This window comes from Rhincodon typus, chromosome 12 (assembly GCF_021869965.1).
Source record: "Rhincodon typus isolate 14 chromosome 12, sRhiTyp1.1, whole genome shotgun sequence".
Taxonomy (NCBI): Eukaryota; Metazoa; Chordata; class Chondrichthyes; order Orectolobiformes; family Rhincodontidae; genus Rhincodon; species Rhincodon typus.
The window spans coordinates 4,094,688-4,115,398 of NC_063343.1; the positions used below are offsets into that span (position 1 = coordinate 4,094,688).

A 20,711-nucleotide genomic window follows, 5' to 3' on the forward strand; every position below is an offset into this window, starting at 1 on the left:
GCCTGCTACTTTTTTTGAATTTTCTCTTGATTTTGTTTTTCCTCCTGGATAGAACTGCATGTGAGAATCTGTGTCTGAATTTGCCTTTCTCTGCCAAAGGGCTGTGTTAATGGGACATTACTATATTCAAACAGTTAATTAGTAATAGTTGCTGTATCTATTATTTGTTAAATTTTCCAATAGACCTAAATTATTCTATATTCCTGTTTTTGTTTTGTTTGTATTTTAACTACAGTCATAGATCATAGAATCCCTACAGTGTGGAAACAGGCCCTTTGGCCCAACAAGTCCACACCGAACCTCACAGCATCCCACCAAGACCCATCCCCCTACCCCTACCCCTACCCCTATAACCCACCTAATCTACACCTCCCTGAACACTACAGGCAATTTAGCACGGCCAATCCACCTAACCTGCACATCTTTGGACTGTGGGAGGAAACCCACACAGACATGGGGAGAATGTGGAAACTCCACACAGACAGTCGCCCGAGCCGGGAATCCAAACCGGGTCCCTGGTGCTGTGAGGCAGCAGTGCTAGCCACTGAGCCACTGTGCTGCCCCAGTGTTTAAATAAATTAGATTTTGCTTAACGTCGAGGAGTTTGACCAGTCACATTGCATCTGGAACATGGCACTTCACATCCACCTTTAAAATTAGAAATAGGTTACCTTCTCAAAATATTGTAGGAGGGCCTGGTCTGATCCACAACCGGGATATTACTGAAAAATAGTTGTGTTTCCTATTCAAGACAGAGATGAGGAAAAATCCGCTGTATCAAAGTGTTGGGAGGCATGGTCATTGAAATTTTTTAAAGCAGAGTTAGATGGATTCTTGATTAGCAAGGGAGTGAAAAAGTATTGGGGCAGATAAGAAAGTGGAGTTGACATCACAATCAGATCAATGGATGGGTGTGATGAAGCATTTGTGATTTATTTGCCATTTTTAAGGTTTGCATTTCAACATGGTGTCCATTACTTTTGTGACAAATTATGTTTAAATCCAAACTAGGTTAGACAGCTATTCTAGAACAGTGACTTGGTATGTATTAAATAACAGGCAACTGTGAGCCCCTGTAGCAAAGTATGTATACAATGGAGTTAACAACTGGTTATCATCAAAGGTCATTTCTTTATTCATTTGTGGGATGAGGGCAGTGCTGACTAGGCAGCATTTATTGCCCAGAGGACAGTTTAGGGTCAACCACATTACTCTGGGTCTGGAGTCACATATAGGCCAGACCAGGTAAGGATCACAGTTTCCTTCCTTAAAGGACATTAGTGAACCAGATGGTTTCTCTCTCCCATCCCCTGCCCCGACAATGGTCATCATTAGACTCCTAATTCCAGATATTTATTGAATTCTAATTCCACCAACAGCTGTGGTGGGAATTTGAACCCAGGTCCCCAGACCATTACCTGGGTCTCTGGATTAACAGTCCAGTGATAATACCACTAGGCCATTGCCTCCCCTTAGTTTGCCTAAAGTTCGAACGAGTCAATGATTGATTTTAGTTTAGAAAATACAGAGATTGAAAGTTTTTACTGCAGTTTTGAGAAGACTTGACTGGTATCAGAATTAAGTTCAGTCTTCTCTCCTTCCATAAGTGTAGGATATGTCAATAAAAATATAATCACCTCAGTAGAAAAGCTTAGTGAAACATCCAAATCAGGACATGCTAGTTAGAACGCTACACGTTATTAAAGCTGAGAAAGTTTAGGCTGTCAGAGTTGTGGAAGAGTTCATTTTGGCAGATTTGGGAAAAAAAAATCATCACATTATTTCCTCAGTCCAAAACCAAGAAACTATCAGGAATTTGTTCAGTAGAACCCTAAGGAATTGAGAAAAGAGGTATGCTTTCTCTGGATTTAAATCTCAGTAAATTGATGACGTTGGGAAATGGCTTGAAAATCTGGTTTTGCTTCATGTGTTACAATCTTTTTAAGTGTTCTATTTTGTTGGTAAATAAATTTGCAGCCTCGTGTGACAATGTTTCAGTGATGGACCACTATGGTAACCAAAATTTTGAAATAATATATGGTCTATTGAACCAGTTTTGTTCTGGGATCTGACTGTCTAGTAGTACTATCAACTTGAATTGTAAAAGGGGCTAATCAGGTTTATCACCTCCTGGTTGCTATCTAGGCTTAATTATTTATGTGCAGATGGTAAATGAGAACTGAATTGAACTTTTGAAGATGTTCTCAGGATATGGATTGTGGCAAGGCTGCCAGTCATTTCTCTGATTCCTAATTGACCATAACTTGGAAGAACAGTGCCTCATTTTCTGCTTGGGAACTCTATAGCCTTCTGGACTCAATATCAAGTTCAACAATTTTAGTAACAAGAACAAAGTTGCTGGAAAAGCTCAGCAGTTCTGGCGGCGTCTGTGAAGGAAAAAATAGTTAACGTTTCGGGTCTGGTGACCCTTCCTCAGAACTGCAACAATTTTAGGCCTTAAGGCACCTTTTCTCATGTCCTTATCTCAAACCCCACACACCAGGCCTTGTTGTCACATGGTCTGCTATTACACACAACCCATTATTACCCACTAATAGTCCCCATTAGTTGCTTTTCATTCTCCCAGGCTGATCATTATCCAACCCCTTTGTCTATCCAACTGTTCTTCTCTTTCTTTGGCTCTATCTCCACCTATCGTTTACTTCTTTCTCCCTTCCCCCATCCTGTCTTCTGCATAAAAACAATAACATTTTCCTAGCTACCATCAGTTCTGTGGAAGAGTCACTGGACTGCGAATGTTGACTCTGACTTCTCTCCACAGACGCTGCCAGACCTGCTGAGCTTTTCCAAAAATTTCTGTTTTTGTTCCCTGATTGACCGTAAAAAGGCTGTGTTGAGCTCGCTCTTCTCAATGCCATCCTAGGTACTGGAGGTAGAGGGTTTGGGAAGTTCTACCAGTGAAGCCTTGGTGAGTTACTGGAATACATCCTGTAGATATTGTTCATTGCAGCCACAGTTCACTCCGAGTGGAATCAATGGATAATTAAGCCAGCTGATGGGATACCAGTGGAGAGCATTTGCTTTTGTTGACCATGAACGATGTTGGATTTCATGAGTGTTGTTAGAGCTACACCCATTCCAAGCAAGTGGAGAGCATTCTACCACACTCCAGGACAAGGTGGACAGGTAATGACAAACCACAGAGCACCAATTCTCTAACCTGCTCCGGTAGGATCAGTATTAATGTGGCTGCTCCAACTCAGTTTCTTGTCAATGGTCAACCACAGGATGGTGGGGGACTCAGTGATGTTGATGCCATAAAGAATGGGAGGTTATAATGACTCTTGTCAGTTCTGTGGTGTGAATGTTACTGTTTGTCAGGCTCAGCCTCAATTTTGACTAAGCCTTACAAATGGACGTGGACTGCTTCATTATCTGAGGGGCTGTGAAGAGCTAGACATTGTAAATATTTGGGGGCACCCCTACTTCTGACCTTCTGATAGAGGGAGGTTCATCAGTGAGGCAGTTGAAGGTGGTGTTATCCTGAGAAATTCCTGCAGCATTAGCCTGGGTTTGGGAATGTTTTCGCTTCTTGTCAACACAAAATTCTTCATTTGTTATCGGCATGCCTTAGCCAATCAAAAGCTTTTCCTGATGCTAATTGGCATTTGTCCCTTGGCTCGCTGTGGCGTTCTCTCGTCCCAGCATGGCAGTCTGCCAGCTGTGCGTGGTAAACTCCCAGCCCGTGCCCAGTGGTCTCTTGGTCCGGATTGGTAATTTCTTGGCGGCCCAGCGTGGTGGTCCTGTCTGGCCTGGCATGGTAATCTCCCGGCCCGGTTTGGGGGTCCCGTGGGCTGGCCCAGTGGCCTCTTGACCCGGCCTGGTGGTCTCCTGGCCGCACTTGGCAGTCTCTCAGCCCAGCCTGGTGGTCTGTGGAGGTCTTTCAGCCCAGCATGACCTCAGCGTGGACTTCCGGCCTTGAGGTGATTCCAGAGCAGTCTCTTGGCCTTCAGAGCCTCAAGGTGTAGGCCAGTGTGGTCTGGACTCAAGGCCTGGTGCAGACTGGAGGCTAGGTGCTGGCCTGGACTGCATTGGAAGGCCTAATGTCCTGAACTTTCTCTATTTTCTAACTTATTCCTATAATCTGAAGCACTGGACTTTTTATTTCTTTATTTTTCTAAGATTTTTTCACTAAGAATTTGTACTGAAGACTCTGTACGTAAGTGACGACTTGTAAACTTTCCACTGTACTCATTAGAGTACATGTGACAAAAAAGCTAACTCAGTTCACTTGGTGTCACGCTTACTCATACACTGCCTTGATGTCAAGGGCTATCAGCTTCAACTCTCCTCTAGAATGTGGTTCTTCACTCATTGTTTCAGTTCATACAAGAATGATCCTACAGGTAAGCTAATAGCATTTATAGAACTAAAGTCCAGTGACGTTCAGTGCGCTCAGAAAATTGAGGATAAGGGAGAAAATGAAGAAGAGAAAATGTAAGTATATTCACTTCCTCTGGTATCACAGGGATTCAAACCTCTTGCTACAAGTGCCCAACCAAGCACTCGATTTGTTTAATGCATGAGTCATGGAAATGGCGCAGCATTGTACCTAATAAATGTCGCTGTCTCTATTTAATAAACGTGCAGGTATTGTATGAACTTCTGGCTGACTGGGTACATTCGTGACAGACTTATGCATGGAAAGCTGACATAGGAGCAGAGAGCAACCCATTGTCAGATCATAATGAGTCACACGGAAAGCAGGGAACATTATAATAGAGTCATCATTGGTGCACCTTGCTTCATTCATCACACCACTCAGCTGGTGTTATTTGTGATAACAAGGTGTAGAGCTGGATGAACACAGCAGGCCAAGCAGCATCATAGGAGCAGGAAGGCTGACGTTTCGGGCCTAGACCCTTATTTGTGCATTCTTTTGAAGCTTTCCAGGTCACACATAAATTCACAGACAGATGTGAGGGCAGGCTAACTGAAAGCACAAGGTCGCTCTCACTGGCAAAATGAAGGAACATTTTAACTGATGAGGAGGATGTGGCGTAGGTGCTTTAATGGTATTTGTCCACACCTAACACAAATGACATAGCTCATAATGAAGTGTGGCAGCAGAAAATGGATCAGCTTTAGAGGCTGGGTACTCACACTGTGATGTGCTGAGGCTTACAGCCTGTGAGCGTCACATTCTAGGACGAGTTAGCTGATATCAATCAGTTGGCAGAACAGAATGGAAAGTCTCAAAGACTAGTTTGCCGTTTGTCTGGTTTCTGTGTTCGACCCAGGGAACAAGGCAGACGTTCAGACTTTATGGACGGCCCAGGGCTAGGGAGGGGAAAAGGTGGGTTGCTATCAGAATTAGGAGCAGCATTAGGCCATTTGGCCCATTGAGCCTGCCATTCAATCGTGGCTGATATGTTTCTGAGCTCCAGTCTCCTGCCTTCTCCCTGTAGCCCTTGAGTCGCTTTTGATGATGGTGGTACAATGTCGTCTACAAGTGTGTGAGTGTTGGCCTGAAATTGCCTGAGCTTGGAGACTGGCATACCACACCTGAGTTGACATACTTGAGGAGTGAAAGTGACACAGTTGTAAGTGGCATCTGGGCAGGTTTCTTAACCCCAGGCTCCAACATCTTTACAACGTCAGCTATTCGCTCCATCGCAAATCTCTCTCTTTCCCTTCATCAGATCCATGGGTTGTTCAGTTTTCCTCAGAAGCAATGTGTCTTGTGGCTTCTAAGTTAAATAACTGTACGTTTTTATATCAGCTTTAAGGTAGAGAAACATCCCCGAGGTGCTTTGCAGGAGCACGCTGGAACTCTCAGTAACTCCAAGGCACAGAAGGAGGGTTTTCACAGTCACATTAAGACTAAAGCAAGTTTGAGATGTAAGGAGAGAATTCCAGGGTGGGGGGTGATGGCTGATGGCTTAATGGTATTATCGCTGGACTATTAATCCAGAAACCCAGGTAACATTCTGGGGACCCGGGTTCAAATCCTGCCTCAGCAGATGACAGAATTTGCAATTCAACAAAGTATCTGGGATTAAGAATCTAATGATGACCATGAATCCACTGTCAATTGTCAGGGAAAAACCCACCTGGGTCACTAATGTCCTTTAGGGAAGGAAACTGCCATCCTCACCTGGTCTGGACTACATGTGACTCCAGACCCACAGCAATTTGGTTTACTCTTAACTGTCCTCTGGGCAATTAGGATGGGCAATAAATGCTGCCTAGCCAGCAATGCCAACATCCTGTAAATGAATAAAGGAAAAAAAATTAGGGAATGGAATTTAGAGCAGGGAATTGAACAATCTCCCCAGTTTCAGTCCTCCTAATATTTAGTTGAAGGATGTTTCTGCTGAAGCCCTATAATGAATGTTGGACAAGCTGTGTGAAAATTGAACAACAAATGGAGGGAGGTGGCGCTGAGGTAGAGCTGGATGTCATCAGCTCACATGTGGAAACTAACTCTTAGTTCTCCCTCAACTAAGGGACAGCATGGGGATGGGAGCAAGGATAGATTTACCAGAGGGAGGAGTAAGAGAAGACAGTGCAAGCAATTCTATGGTTATAGTTAAATCAAGATAGGAAGCACATGACAGCAGTCCCATCAAGTTGGAAGATAGGATGAGAAGGATAGGGAGAAATAGTTTCTCCTTTATCACAGTCACATGGAGTGTAATCTGTGACTGTGATTAAGATTGTTTCCATAAGACCATAAGATACACAAGCAGAAGTAGGCCATTCAGCCCATCAATTCTGCTCCACCATTCAATCATGGTTGATATATTTCTGAGCTTCAATCTCTTTCCTTCTCCCTGTAACCCTTGATCCCCTTACTAATCAAGATCCTATCTATCTCAGTCTTAAATATATTCAACGACTTGGCCTCCAGAGCTCTCTGTGGCAATGAGCTCCACAGATTCACCACCCTTTGGCTGAAGACATTTCTCCTCATGTTGTTTCTAAAGGGTCACTCTTCCACTCTAAGGCTGTGCACTCAGTTCCTAATCTCTCCTACTGGTGGAAACATCTTCTCCATGTCCATTCCATCCAGGCCTGTCAGTGTTCTGTAAGTTTCACTGAGATCCTCCCTCATCTTCTAAACTCCATTGAGTACAGACTTGAGTCCTCATATGACAAACTCTCCATCCCTGGGATCAATCTTGTAAACCCCCCTCTGGACCCTCTCCATGGCCAGCACATCGTTCCTTGGATATAGGAACTGAAACAGCAATATTTAATATTCCATATGTGCTCTGACCAGAGCCTTATACAGTCTCAGCAGTACATTTCCTGCTCTTGTATTCTAACCCTCTTGAAATGGAAGCTAACATTGCATTTGCCTTCCTAACTGCATGTAAACCTTGAGAGAATCCTGAACTAGGACTTCTAAGTCCCTTTGTGTTTCACATTTCCAAAGCCTTTCCCTATTTAGAAAGTAGCCTACAGACTGATCTCTGGGTCTGCTTTTCTTTTCGGTCATGGATTCTGAATCTTCTATATTTTACTCAAGAGCACCCAACTCCAGGCTGTCCAGTTGATGAGGCTAGATTCATGACACACATGGTCAAAGCTTGTATGCATGAAGCATTTCCTGAAGGACTGGGTCTGCTCTATAAAGGGCTCAGCTGATGATTTCCAACAGGGCAGGCATTGCCTGTTACCAAGGGAACTCATACTCAACAAGCTCCATGAGGAGATTATTTAATATTTCCCCATGGACTTTGTCAGTGTTGCCACATGTTTCACTAAGGTGCATGACCTCACACTTTCCCGCATTGTATTCCATCTTCTTTGCCCACTCTCCTAGCCTGTTCTACTCCTTCTGCAGCCTCCCCACTTTCTCAATACATGTCCCTCCACCTATCCTTGTGTCATCTGCAAGCTTAGCAACAATGCCCTCAGTTCCTTCATCCAGATTCTTAATGTATAACATGAACAGTTATAGTCCCAACACTGGCCCTTGTGGAACTCCATTAGTCACCGGCTGCCATCCTGGAAAAGATTCCCTTTATCCCACTCTCCGCCTTCTGCCAGCCAGCCAATCCTCCAGCAATGCCGGTACCTTGCCCCTAACACCATGGGCTCTTGGCTTATTTAGCAGCCTCCTGTGGGGCACCTTATCAAAAGCCTTCTGTAGATCCGAATAGCTCACGTCCACTGGCTGTCCTTTGTCTAACTTGCTCATTATCTCCTCAAAGAATTCTAACAGATTCGTCAGGCATGACCTCCCCTTGACAAAGCCATGCTGACTCCGCCCTATTTTCCAATGCACTTCCAAGTATTCTATAATCTTATCCTTAACATTAGACTCGAAAGTCTTACCAGTGACTGAGGTCAGGCTAACTGGCATATAATTTCCTGTCTTCTACCTCCCTCCCTTCTTAAACAGTGGCATTATATTAGACATTTGCTGGTCCTCTGAGACCCTCCCTGATTCCAGTGCTTCCTGAAAGATCACTGTCAACACCTCCACAATCACCTCGTTCAGAAACCTGGGGTATAGACCATCACGCCCAGGTGATTTATTCTCCTCCAGACCATCCTTAGTGATGGACACTACACTCACCTCTGCCCCCTGACTCTCTTAAAGTTCTGGTATGCTACTGGCATCTTCCACCATGAAGACTGATGCAGAATACCTATTCAGTTCCTCTGCCATTTCTTTATTTCCCATCACTGGTTCTCCAGCTTCATTTTCCAGTGATGTGATGTCCACTCTTGCCTTTCTGTCACGTAGAACATGGAACAGTATAGCACAGGAACAGGTCCTATCTATGCCATTCTAAACAAATCCCACGAGGAGTGATTAGAACGAGGTCAGCCGGGTAGATCTTATGGAATGTGAGTTCCCTGATTGGGGCTGTAAACCTGGTCCAATCAGGGAGTCCTGGCTGACAGATATAAACAGGAGTGTCATGGGTTCTGCTAACTCTAGGAGCCAGCTCTGAGCTAGCTGGGTTAGTGTCATATACAATGCATGTGTAAATAAAGGGTGACTTAGTGACTGGATACCGGGCATGGTGCATATCTCTGTTATTCCTGCCTGCACATGGGAATCTCCAAACATCTCTTAACATTGCTATGCTATCTGCTTCTACTACATCCCCCCACATCTCCTTTAAACTTTCCCCCTCTCACCTTAAACCTGCGCCCCCTAGCATTTGGCTCTTCCACTCTGGGAGAAAGACTCCAAGCTTCCATCCTATCCATGCTTCTCATAATTTTATATACTTCTACCAGGTCGCCCCTCAGCCTCCGACACTCTCGCAAAGACAATCCGAGTTTTTCCAACCTCTCGGTATGGCTCCAGCTCTGGCAACATCCTGGTAAATCTCTTCTGCACCCTCTCCAAAATCTCCACATCCTTCCTACTGCGCAGCAACCAGAACTGCACACAGTATTCCAAACCGTGGCCTAATTAATTTTAGGCAGCTGCAGCGTACAATGCCAACTTTTATATTTGAGGCCCTGACTGATGAAGGTAAGCTTGACATATACCTTTGTTACCATCTTGTCCGCTCGTGTTGCCACATTCAGGGAGCTATGGACTGGCACCCCAAGATCCCTTTTTATACCAATGCTCATAAAGGTCCTGTCACTTACAGTAAACTTTCCTTTTGCATTTGACCTCACACTAGTCCAGATTAAACTCCACCTGCCATTTCTCCACCCGACTTTCCAACTGATCTACATCCTGCTGCATCCTTTGACAACTTCCTCACTATCCACAACTCCACCAATTTTCATGTCATCTGCAAACTTACTAAAGTTACTACATTTTATTCAAATCACTTATATAAATTACAAACAACAGGGGTCCAACCACTGATCTTTGTGGAACCAAATAACTTTGGTTAGGCCACTTTTGGAATATTGCATTCAATTCTGGTCTCCCTGCTCTAGGAAGGATGTTGTGAAATTTGAAAAGGTTCAGTAAAGAGCTACAAGGATGTTGCCAGGGTCGGAAGGTTTGAGCTATAGGGAGAGGCTGGATAGGCTGGGGCTATTTTCACTGGAGCGTCAGAGGATGAGGAGTGACCTTATAGAAGTTTATAAAATCACGAGGGGCATAGATAGGGTGAATAGCTAAGGTCTTTTCCACAGGGTACAGGAGTCAAAACTAGAGGGCGTAGGTTTAAGGTGAGAGGGGAAAGATTTAAAAGGGACCTAAGGGACAACTTTTTCACACAGAGGATGGTGCATGTATGGATTTAGTTTCCAGAGGAAGTGGTGGAGGCTGGTACAATTATAACATTTAAAAGGAATCTGGATGTGTACATGAATAGGAAAGATTTAGAGTGATATGGGCCAAATGCTGACAAATAGGACTGGATCAGTGTAAAATATCTGGTCGGCATGGATGAGTTGGACCGAAAGGTCTGTTTCCGTGCTGTATATTTCTTTGACTCTGTGACTCTAACACCACTGGTCATAGATCTCTAGTCCAAAAAACACCCTTTCACAACTACCCTCTGTCTTCTATGACCAATCCAGTTTTGTATCCAACTTACCAACTCACTGTGGATTCCATGTGACTTAATCTCCAGAACCAGCCTACCATGAGGGATCTTGTCAAATGCTTTAGTAAAGCCCATGTAGACAACATCTGCTGCCCTACCCTCATCAATCATCTTCGTCACTTCCTCAAAAAACTCAATCAAGTTTATGAAACAAGACCGTACAAAACCATATTGACTATCTTTAATTAGCTCATTCTTTTCCAAATGTGATGTTCCCCAAGATTTTTCTGTCCCAATTTTATGAATGCAGTGTTGTGCACATTGACAGTAATGAACATCTAGCTCAATTACCACCATTCCAAATGAGTTAAGATGGCATGTCTTGTGGCAACACCACAACCTAGTCTGTTCAGTCCCTCACTTTTACTGTGGGACGAAGAGAAGATTGATCTATGGAGTATAATGGGAACATATATGTTCAGATGCTAATGATGATGCACATCATGATGTAATTCTGATATCAACAGTCCCATGCTATCAACAGTCTAAGAAGTCTGCCTCATTACAGGGGCAGAACTTCTGGGAAAGATGGAAATAGATTTGGGACAAGAGCATTGGAGAGATTTTTCTTTATTCATTCATGGGATGAGAGTGTTGCTGCTAGGCAGCATTTATTGCCCATCCCTAATTGCCCAGAGGGCAGTTCGGAGTCAACCACATTACTTTGGGTCTGGAGTCACATGTTGGCCAAACCAGGTGAGGATGGCAGTTTCCTTCCCTAAATGACGTTAGTGAACCAGATGATTTTTCCAACAATCGACAGTGGGTTCATGGTCATCATTAGATTCTTAATTCCAGGTATGTTTATTGAATTCCAATTCCACCATCTGCCGTGGTGGGATTCAAACCCAGGTCCCCAGAACGTTATCTAGGTCTCTGGATTAACAGTCCAGCGATAATACCTCTAGGCCAAGATTGGAGATCAGATGGTCATTTGCAAGGTTGTAGAGGTTAATCTTTTTTTTTGAAATTGTGATGATGACAGTAGACTTATCTGAGAGAAGCACAGCATTTGAAGAGAGAGAGCCATTTACATTATCAGCAAACACGGGGTTTAGGAGGGGAAGTCGGTTGATAAGTTAGAACCAAATTGTGCTACACATCGCCATAATGTGAAAATTAACATTCAGTGCAATCTTCCAACTCTGAGCTCTGAATTTAAAGCTCTGAAGCGAATGTCATGTCTATCTCCATTGCTAACTTGGGGCTTTTAAAATCTTCATTATTGGCCATCATTCGTTCCTGATTTAGCTCCACTTCCAACTATCTCCATGCTGGTGGGGCTTACTTGCTGGGCCTGCTCTTTTCTTGGGTGGCACGGTGGCTCAGTGGTTAGCACTGCTACCTCACAGCGCTAAGAAACCAGGCTTGATCTCCCCCTCTAGGGCAACCGTCTCTGTGGCGTTTGCACGTTCTCCACATATCTGCATGGGTTTCCTCCTCTGGTCCAAAGACGTGCAGGTTAGGTGGATCGGCCAGGCTAAGTTGCCCATAGTGCCCAGGTATGTGCAGGCTAGGTGGGTTAGCCATGGGAAATGCAGGGTCATGGGGATGGGGGTGAGTCTGGGTGGGATACTCTTCGGAGGATTGGTGCGGACTCGATGGGCCAAATAGCCTGTTTTCACACCGTCAGGACTCTGTGATTCACCTCAGTTTCTCAATCATACAAAAACATATGGTACGATTTGAATAGATGCGTGGATTACAAAAAAACTTCTAGTAGACAGAAAGACACAAGATTGAAATCTCAATAGTGGCAGGAGTACTTGATCCCATGTCCAATCAGCATACAATGCTGACTGGCCCTCCTGTTGGGTCCAAATTGAAGCCCTACCTGTTCCAGATGTGTGTAACAACATTGCTAAACAGTTTGATCAGAAATTATGTATAATACTGACTCAGATTGCAGCTTTTGTTTCATTCAAGTCCTGCTGATGCTTTTCCCATGGAGACAATGAGCAAGATTCTGTCTGAAGCTGGGAACCAGAATGCTGTTCTCATTTTATACAGGAGCAACACAGAATAATTACAGGTGGAAAGTAACACATTCTGTGCTTCTCTCCATTTCTTTTCCTCTATGTTCTATCCATTCCCTCTGATCAATACGTCTCACACAGACACAACCAGGTGTCGTTGGTTACAAGAACAGCAGCCAGTGAGAGAGGGTTGTCTGTCCAAGAAGTGAAAACAAAGCAGATTGCTTGCATGGTTTAATGTATTTTCAAAACACTGCTCCAAAGCACAGGTGAAGAAGTGCTCTTTGTACAAAACAGTGTGTTACATCAGAATCAAGGCAGCTGCTTTCACTTCAGTGCCTTATCACCTTTGCTGTCCATGTTGTACTGGGCTCTGGAAAACAATAGATACCAAATGAAAACTGAAAGAACTGCGGACGCTGTAAATCAGGAACAAAAACAAAGTTTGCTGGAAAAGCTCAGCAGGTCTGGCAGCGTCTGTGAAGGAGAAAACTGAGAACCGGACCCGAAAAGTTAACTATTTTTCTTCACCCAATGAATGCCAAATGTTCTTTGTAAGTGAATGTCACAATGATGAGCTGTCATTTACATGGAGAACAGCAAAAGCTGAACATGACATACAGTGAAACCTAACTGCTTCAGTTGTTTCTAATTTTTCTTTAATTCATTCATGGGATTTGGGATTCGCCGGCTGGGACAGCATTTATTGCCCGTTCCTAGTTGCCCCTTGAGAAGATGGTGGTGAGCTGCCCTCATGGACTGTTGCTGTAGTCCATGTGCTGTAGGTACACCCACAAAGCCATCAGCGAGGGAGTTCCAGGATTTTGACCCAGCGACAGTGAAGGAACGGCGGTCTATTTCCGAGTCAGGATGGTGAGTGGCTTGGAGGGCAATTTGAAGATGGTGGTGTTCCCATATGTCTGCCACCCTTGTCCTTCCGGATGGAAATGATCATGGATTCATACAGTGCAGAAAAGGCCCTTCAGCGCATCAAGTCTGCACTGACCTAACTACGAACAAAAGCACACTAATCCCAATTTCTTGCACTTGCCCCATATCCCTGGATGTTACAATATTTGAAGTATTCATCCAAATATTTTTTAAATGGTATAAGGTTTCCAGCCTCAACTACCTTCCCAGGTAGTGGATTCCAGATTCCCATCACCCTCAGAGTGAAAAAGATAACACAGTGTGGAGCTGGATGAACACAGCAGGCCAGGCAGCATCAGAGGAGCAGGAAAGTTGACGTTTCGGGTCGGGACCCTTCTTCAGAAATGGGGGAGGGGAAGGGGATTCTGAAATAAATAGAGAGAGAAGGGGTGGTGCTGGGGAAGGTAGGTGGTATGGTGATAGGTAAGTGCAGGTAGGCAGTGGTGGGGACGAAATTTTCTGAAGAAGGGTCTAGGCCCGAAACGTCAGCTTTCCTGCTCCTATGATGCTGCTTGGCCTGCTGTGTTCATCCAGCTTTACACCCTGTTATCTCAGATTCTCCAGCATCTGCAGTTCCTACTATCTCTCCCATTCTGGTCAAATCTCACTTGTAGAGCTCCCAGTTACCCAGGAATCTCAAACCTCTGTCCTGCACCAACTCGTGAGGCATACATTCATCTGCTCTACTATTTCTTCACTAGCTAGCACGTGGCACTGGGAGTAACACAGAGACTGTAACCTTGGAGGTCCAGCATTTTAACCTACTGCCTGGCACTCCTGAATTCTTGATGCAAGACCTCATCCCTCATTCTACCTATATCATTGATACCAATGTATACCATGACCTCTGATTTATCACCCTCCCCTTCTTCTTGGGCTACATCTCCCAGGAATTGTGTGAAGGAACTATCTCTGTACACTTTGCTCAGTAGGCAGGCACAGGCGGGTAGTTGCGCTATCTGCTGGGAAAAAGAGGGAGGCAGCAAAGTGATTGAAGAGAGAAGGAAGCTGTAGGTCTGGGGTCTGGTGAAGAGATGGAGACTGAGGGTGTAGGCACACAGAGAGGGAGGTTGCAATGACAGAGAACAGTTTTTTTAAGAAAAAGGTCAGCCTCCTATTGGGAGCCAGGAAACCCTGTTATTACGGAGATAATTTATTACTTGCATCTGATCGTTGAATATCCATCTTCAAACTACATTTAGTCAAGAGCTATGTCTGGGAAAGTATTGTGGAAGTTACTGCAGTGAGCACTGTGACAATTATAAACATAAATCTGAGATTGAGGTGTGAGATGCAGCAAATAAAGAGCTGCAATGGAAATACATTAGCTGTGATTTCACCGGCCTATTAGTACATGTGTATAGAGTGATGGCTGGGAGCTCGGTTCTCCTGATATATATTAATGATCTGGATCTTGGTGTGCAGGGGACAGTTGGAAAGATTGCGGATGACACAAAACTTGGAAAAATTGTAAACTGGGAGAAGGACAATATAGAACTCAAAAAGGACGTTGGGATAAATATAAATGACTTGGATGAAAATGTAGATGGGTGGGTGAGTGAGTTTGCAGACGATACAAAGATACAAAGATGATACAAAGATCAGTGGAGTTGTGGATAGTGTAGAAGGTTGTCAAAGGATACAGCAGGATATAGATCAGTCACAGAAATGGGTGGAGGAATGGCAGATGGAGTTTAATCCGGGTAATTGTGAGATGCATTTGGGAGATCAAATGTTAAGGAAAAGTATACAGTTAATGGTAGGACTCCGAACAACTTTGATGTACAGATTTGTGAGGAAGTGGCCTCACAAATAGATCGGATGGTTAAGAAGGCATATGGCAAGCTTGCCTTTATTGGTCAGGGAATGGAGTACAAGAGTCAGGATGTCATGTTGCAGCTTTATAAGACTTTGGTTAGGCCACACTTCGAGTATTGTGTTCAATTCTGGTCAGCACATTACAGGAAGGATGTGGAGGCTTTGGAGAGGGTGCAGAAGAGGTTTACCAGGATGCTGCCTGGATTAGAGGGTATGAGCTATAAGGAGAGGCTAGAAAAATTCGGGTTGTTTTCTCTGGAGTGGAGGGGCTGAGGGGAGACTTGATAGAAGTCTATAAAATTATGAGATACATAGATAGGTTTGACGGTCAGAATCTTTTTCCTAGAGTTGAAATGTCTAATACTCCGGGGATTGCATTTAAGGTGAGAGGGGGCAAAGTTCAAAGGAGATATGGGGGGCAAGTTTTTTTACAGAGAGAATGGTATTTGTCCGAAATGCGCTGCCAGGGGTGGTGGTGGAGGCAGATACAATAGGGGCATTTAAGGGGCTTTTAGATAAGCACTTGGATATGAAAGGAATGGAGGGATATGGACTAAGGACAGGCAGAAGGGATTAGTTTCATTTGGTGTCATGTTTGGCACAGCATTGTGGGCCGAAGGGCCTGTTCCTGTGCTGTACAGATCTATGTTCTAAATTTGTACAGTAGGCAGGTAGGTCACTGATGAGATTCGATGCAGAGGTGTGAGCTGATGCACTTTGGTTGGAAGAACATTGAAAGACAGCATAAAATAGGGGGTACAATTGTAAAGGGGTTTCAGAAGCAGAAGGACTTGGGAATATAATTAAACATGCAGTTTCCTCAGTTTGATTAATAGGGCTGTAGAGTCCAAGAGCAAAGGGGCGATGTTAAACTGGTATAAGACATTTGCTTGACCTCAGCTGGAGTATTGTGTACAGTTCTGGGTGCCACATTATAGAAGGGTGTGAATACACTGGAGACTGTGTGAATAAGCAATTTACAAGAATGGTTCCGCTCATGAGAAACTTTGATAGTGAGGAAATCATAGAATTCCAGCAGTGTGGAATCAGGCCATTCAGCTCATCCCAACCCTCCAAAGAGCATCCCACCCAATCCCTGTAGCCCTGCATTTGCCATGGTTGACCCACCTAAACTACACATCCCTGGACACTATGGGGCAATTTCCCATGGCCAATCCACCTAACCTGCACATCTTTGGACTGCAGGAGGAAACTGGAGCACCTGGAAGAATCCCACATAGACTTGACAAGAATGTGTAAACTCCACACAGACAGTAGTCTGAGGGTAGAATCGAACCTGGGTCTCTAGCGAGGTGAGGGAGAAATGCTAACCACTGAGCCACCGTGATGCCCCAATAAGTTGGGACTGTTATCTTTGGACAGAAGAAGGCTAAGAGGAGATCTATTCGAGATTTTCAAAACCACCAGTGAACTAGATAAGAGTAGATAGGGTCCAACGATTCCCACTTGTAAAAGGAAAAAGAATGGGAGAGTATAAATTTTGAAGTGATTTGTAAAAGGAACAAATATGATGCAAGAGAAAACTTTTACTTTGCATAGCAAGTAGTTGGGGTGTGGAATGCAAGAGGGAACTGGACAATTATTTAGATGGAGACGATGCGCAAGGAGACAGGGAAAAAGCAGATGTTTGGTATCGATTCTGTTTTCAAAACCCAGTGCAGACGCAAAGGGCTGAATGGCCTTCTCCAGGAGCGCAACACTTCTGTGATTCTGCAGAATGTGTGCCCGTTATTTTGAAAGCATTGTTGCTGCTAACTTATGATTATTGTCTTGTTTTAATACTGTGGTGTTGAGTTGATGAATGCTTTTATAGAGTCGGGTCATAGAGTCATACAGCACAGAAACAGACCCTTCGGTACAACCAGTCCATGTCGAACATAATCCCAAATTAAACTAGTCCCACCTGCCTGTGCTTGGCCCATATCCCTTCAAACCTTTTCTTTTAATGCACTTATCCAAACCTATTTTAAACTTTGTAATTGTACCTGCATCCACCACTTTTTCTGGAAGTTCTGTCTATTCACAAACCATCCCCGTGTAAAAATGTTGCCCCTCGTGTCCTTTTAATAAATTTTTTTCCTCTCACCTTAAAAATATGCCTCTAGTTTTGAACTCCCCTAATCTAAGCAAAAGACCCTTGTCTTTCATCTCATGATTTTATAAGCCTCGATAAGGTCACCCCCTCAAAAACCTACACTCCAGTGAAAAAAAAAGTCCCAGTCTTTCCAGTCTACTTTTATATCTCAAACCTTCCATTCCTGGCAACATCCTGGTAAAACTTTCCTGAACCCGGTCCAGTTTAATAATATCCTTGCTATAACAGGGCGGCCAGAACTAGACACTGAAATGTTAACTCCAATTTCTCTGCACAGATGCTGCCAGACCTGCCACCCTGGTTAGAATCTCTTCCAACTCTTGCATCGGGCAGGACATACAAAAGCTTAAACACACGCGCCAACAGGTTCAAGAACAGCTTTCCAGCAATCTTTATTTTTGCCACTGAAATCCAAAATGTAATCCCTAAAAAAAGTTGTGCCTTTTTCCTAGCATCTGCAACATTTTGCACTTCCTGATTTGCTCTAAGTGTGACATACATAAGTGTGGTCAATTTCAATTTAAGGCAAGAAAATATTTAACATTCAGTTGCAAAGTATACTTTATACTGTTATCCGCTTCTGTGGATAAACATAGCATGTTACTGTAGATGAATAAGTCGGTGCTAATTGTCTGGAATATTTTTGTCATTTTTAAACTTGGAAGTGAAACCAGGAATCATGCAATAATAGAATGCATCACTGTTAGTGCAAAATGTTCCCATTTGTGTATCAGATTATTATTGGATGCGGTTGTTGTGATTATTTTTTGAATGTTATTGCTGTCCTGATAATACATAGGACCAGGTTCAACGAAGCACCTCATTTTCTACCTGGGGACCCTGCTGCCCTCCAGACTCAATATTGAGTTCAATTACTTTAGAGCCTGAGCTCTCTCATGTCCTTACCCCAAACCCCACACACCAGGCCTTGTTATCACATAGTCTGCTATTACACACAACCCATTGTTAGCCACTAACAGGTATTCACCCTCCTAGCTAGATTGTTATCCACTCCTTTCTCTGTCTAACTGCTGTTCTCTCTCTTGGGATCTATCTCCACCTATCCTTTACTCCTTAGCCCCTCCCCCACCCTATCTTCTGCGTATAAACTGAAATTTTCCTAGCTACCACCAGTTCTGAGGAAGGGTCACTCGACCCGAAATGTGAACTCTGATTTCTCTCCACAGATGCTGCCAGACCTGCTGAGCTTTTCCAGCAATTTCTGGTTTTGTCTCTGATTTCCAGCATCCGCAGTTCTTTCATTGTTTTTTCCAAAGAAGCAGAGCTGGTTTCATAATATGAATGACCAATTTGTGTGCAATTACCTGACACAGCCATGGCTGTTGGATTTGGTTTGATTTATTATTGTCACCTGTATCTAGATATAGTGAAAAGTTTTGTTTTGCATGCAGTACAGGCAGATCATACCATTCAAAGTGCATTAGGGTAATAGAACAGAGCGAGGGATACAGAGGGAGGCTGCAGAGAAGGTGCACAGAGAGCAAAATCGACATTGGGTATGAAATTTGAGAGATCCACTCAGAAGTTTAATGACAGCGAGAGAGAAGCTGTTCTTGAATCTATTGGTGCGTGTGTTTAAGCTTTTGTATCTTCTGCCCGATGCAAGAGGTTGGAAGAGATTCTAACTGGGGTGGGAGGGGTCTTTGATGATGTTAGCTGCTTTTCTGAGGCAGCCAGAAGTGTAGATGGAGGGTTGGCTTGCGATCATACTGAAATCTGCACATTTTGCGTGCTTTATACATCAAAACTTTGATTACGTAAGTCAAGTAGTTGTACAAGACCTCTACAGAATGGCTTGATTCCACTTTGTTTATGGTTTCCAATTTCTTTTCCCCCCTTATTCATTCACAGGATGAGGGCATCGCTGGCTAGGGCAGCATTTATTGCCCATCCCTAATTGCCCAGAGGGCAGTTCAGAGTCAACCACATTGCTGTGAAGGTCTGGAGTCACATATAGGCCAGACCAGGTTAAGATGACATTTTCCTTCCCAAAAGGGCATTAATGAGCCAGATGGCCTTTCCCCCAGCAATCAGCAATGGATTCTTGGTCATCATTAGATTCTTAATTCCAGATTTTTTTTTAATTGAATTCAAATTCCATCATCTGCTGTGGTGGGATTTGAACCTGGGTCCTCAGAATGCTATCCAGGTGTCAGGATTAACGGTCCAGCAATAACACCACTAGGCCATTGCCTCCGTCCAGGGCACCAGAAGCATGTGAGAGGGTGGGTTAAAAATGAACAGGAGAGAGGGGTGACTGAGGGGCTCAGAAATAGAAAAAGCACATGACATCTCTCCTTCACTCTGCTCATAAACCAAATTACTATAATAATCTAGTAAGTCAGCCCTGTGTTCTAACTGTAATAAATGAATTCTTTTGTTCTTCAACAGGTATATCGCAATTGTCCACCCCAGCACAGAGAAAAGGACCATCTGTCGCGCAGTGCTTGTGAATGCTCTCGTTTGGCTTGGCAGCTTGTTACTGACAATCCCAGTCATGCTATATTCCAGGACTATCCAGATAGGAGGCTCAGAAATATGTGTCCTGGACCTACCTTCAGGAGCAAAGGACATGTACTGGTATACACTGTATCAGTCCATACTGGGATTTATCATTCCTCTGATTATTATAATCACTTTCTACTCAATGACTCTCTTTCACGTCTTTAAATCACTCCGAAGAGTGGGTAGGAAACAATCAGTGCAGGCAAAAAGGGCAACCAAAACTGTTCTCATGGTGATAGCTGTCTTTCTGGTTTGTTGGCTGCCTTTTCATGTGATGCAGGTGCTTAACCTAATCTCCGTGAACCCGACCTTGCTCTTTCTTTACGTCTATCACATTAGTATTTGTCTGAGCTATGCCCACAGCTGCATCAACCCTCTCCTGCTCCTGTTCTTCACAAAGAATTTCCAAGAGCGTTTGTGTGGCACGATGACAAAGAGCAGGTCCACCTCACATGTCAAGTTGACCACCACCAGAAGGGCTGGAACTTGCGAAAGCCTGGAAATTGAGTGTAAAAGCTCAATGTAAATCCTCTCTGAGGTTATGGCAAACATTTAACACAATGGAAACTCTTTGTTTCCACTTTAATAAAGACACAAAGACTCAGAGCCTTCAGCAACTGTGGAGAGAGGAACTGTGATAATATTTCCTCTGGTTTTCCTCTGGATTTCTCTTTTCATAGACGCTGCCTCAACGTTCTCAGCACTTCTAGTTTTTATTTCGAATCTACAACATCTGCAGCACTTTGCTTTGATTCTATTAACAATCTACTTCAGAATAAACTAAGTTTAGTTCTCAGATCAGTTCTGAGGAAGGGTCACCGGACCCAAAATGTTAACTCT

At 43.8% G+C, this 20,711-nt stretch overlaps 1 protein-coding gene across 1 annotated transcript in view; it reads left to right on the forward strand.

The window, feature by feature from the left end:
• LOC109915410 (melanin-concentrating hormone receptor 1) overlaps positions 1–20,397 on the forward strand; it is a 59,649-nt gene extending 39,252 nt beyond the window's left edge. Inside the window, exon 2 of the mRNA XM_048603929.1 lies at positions 19,758–20,397. Coding sequence (XP_048459886.1) covers positions 19,758–20,397 — 640 coding nt within the window. The remainder of the gene's footprint in view (positions 1–19,757) is intronic.
• The last annotated feature ends 314 nt before the right edge of the window (positions 20,398–20,711 follow it).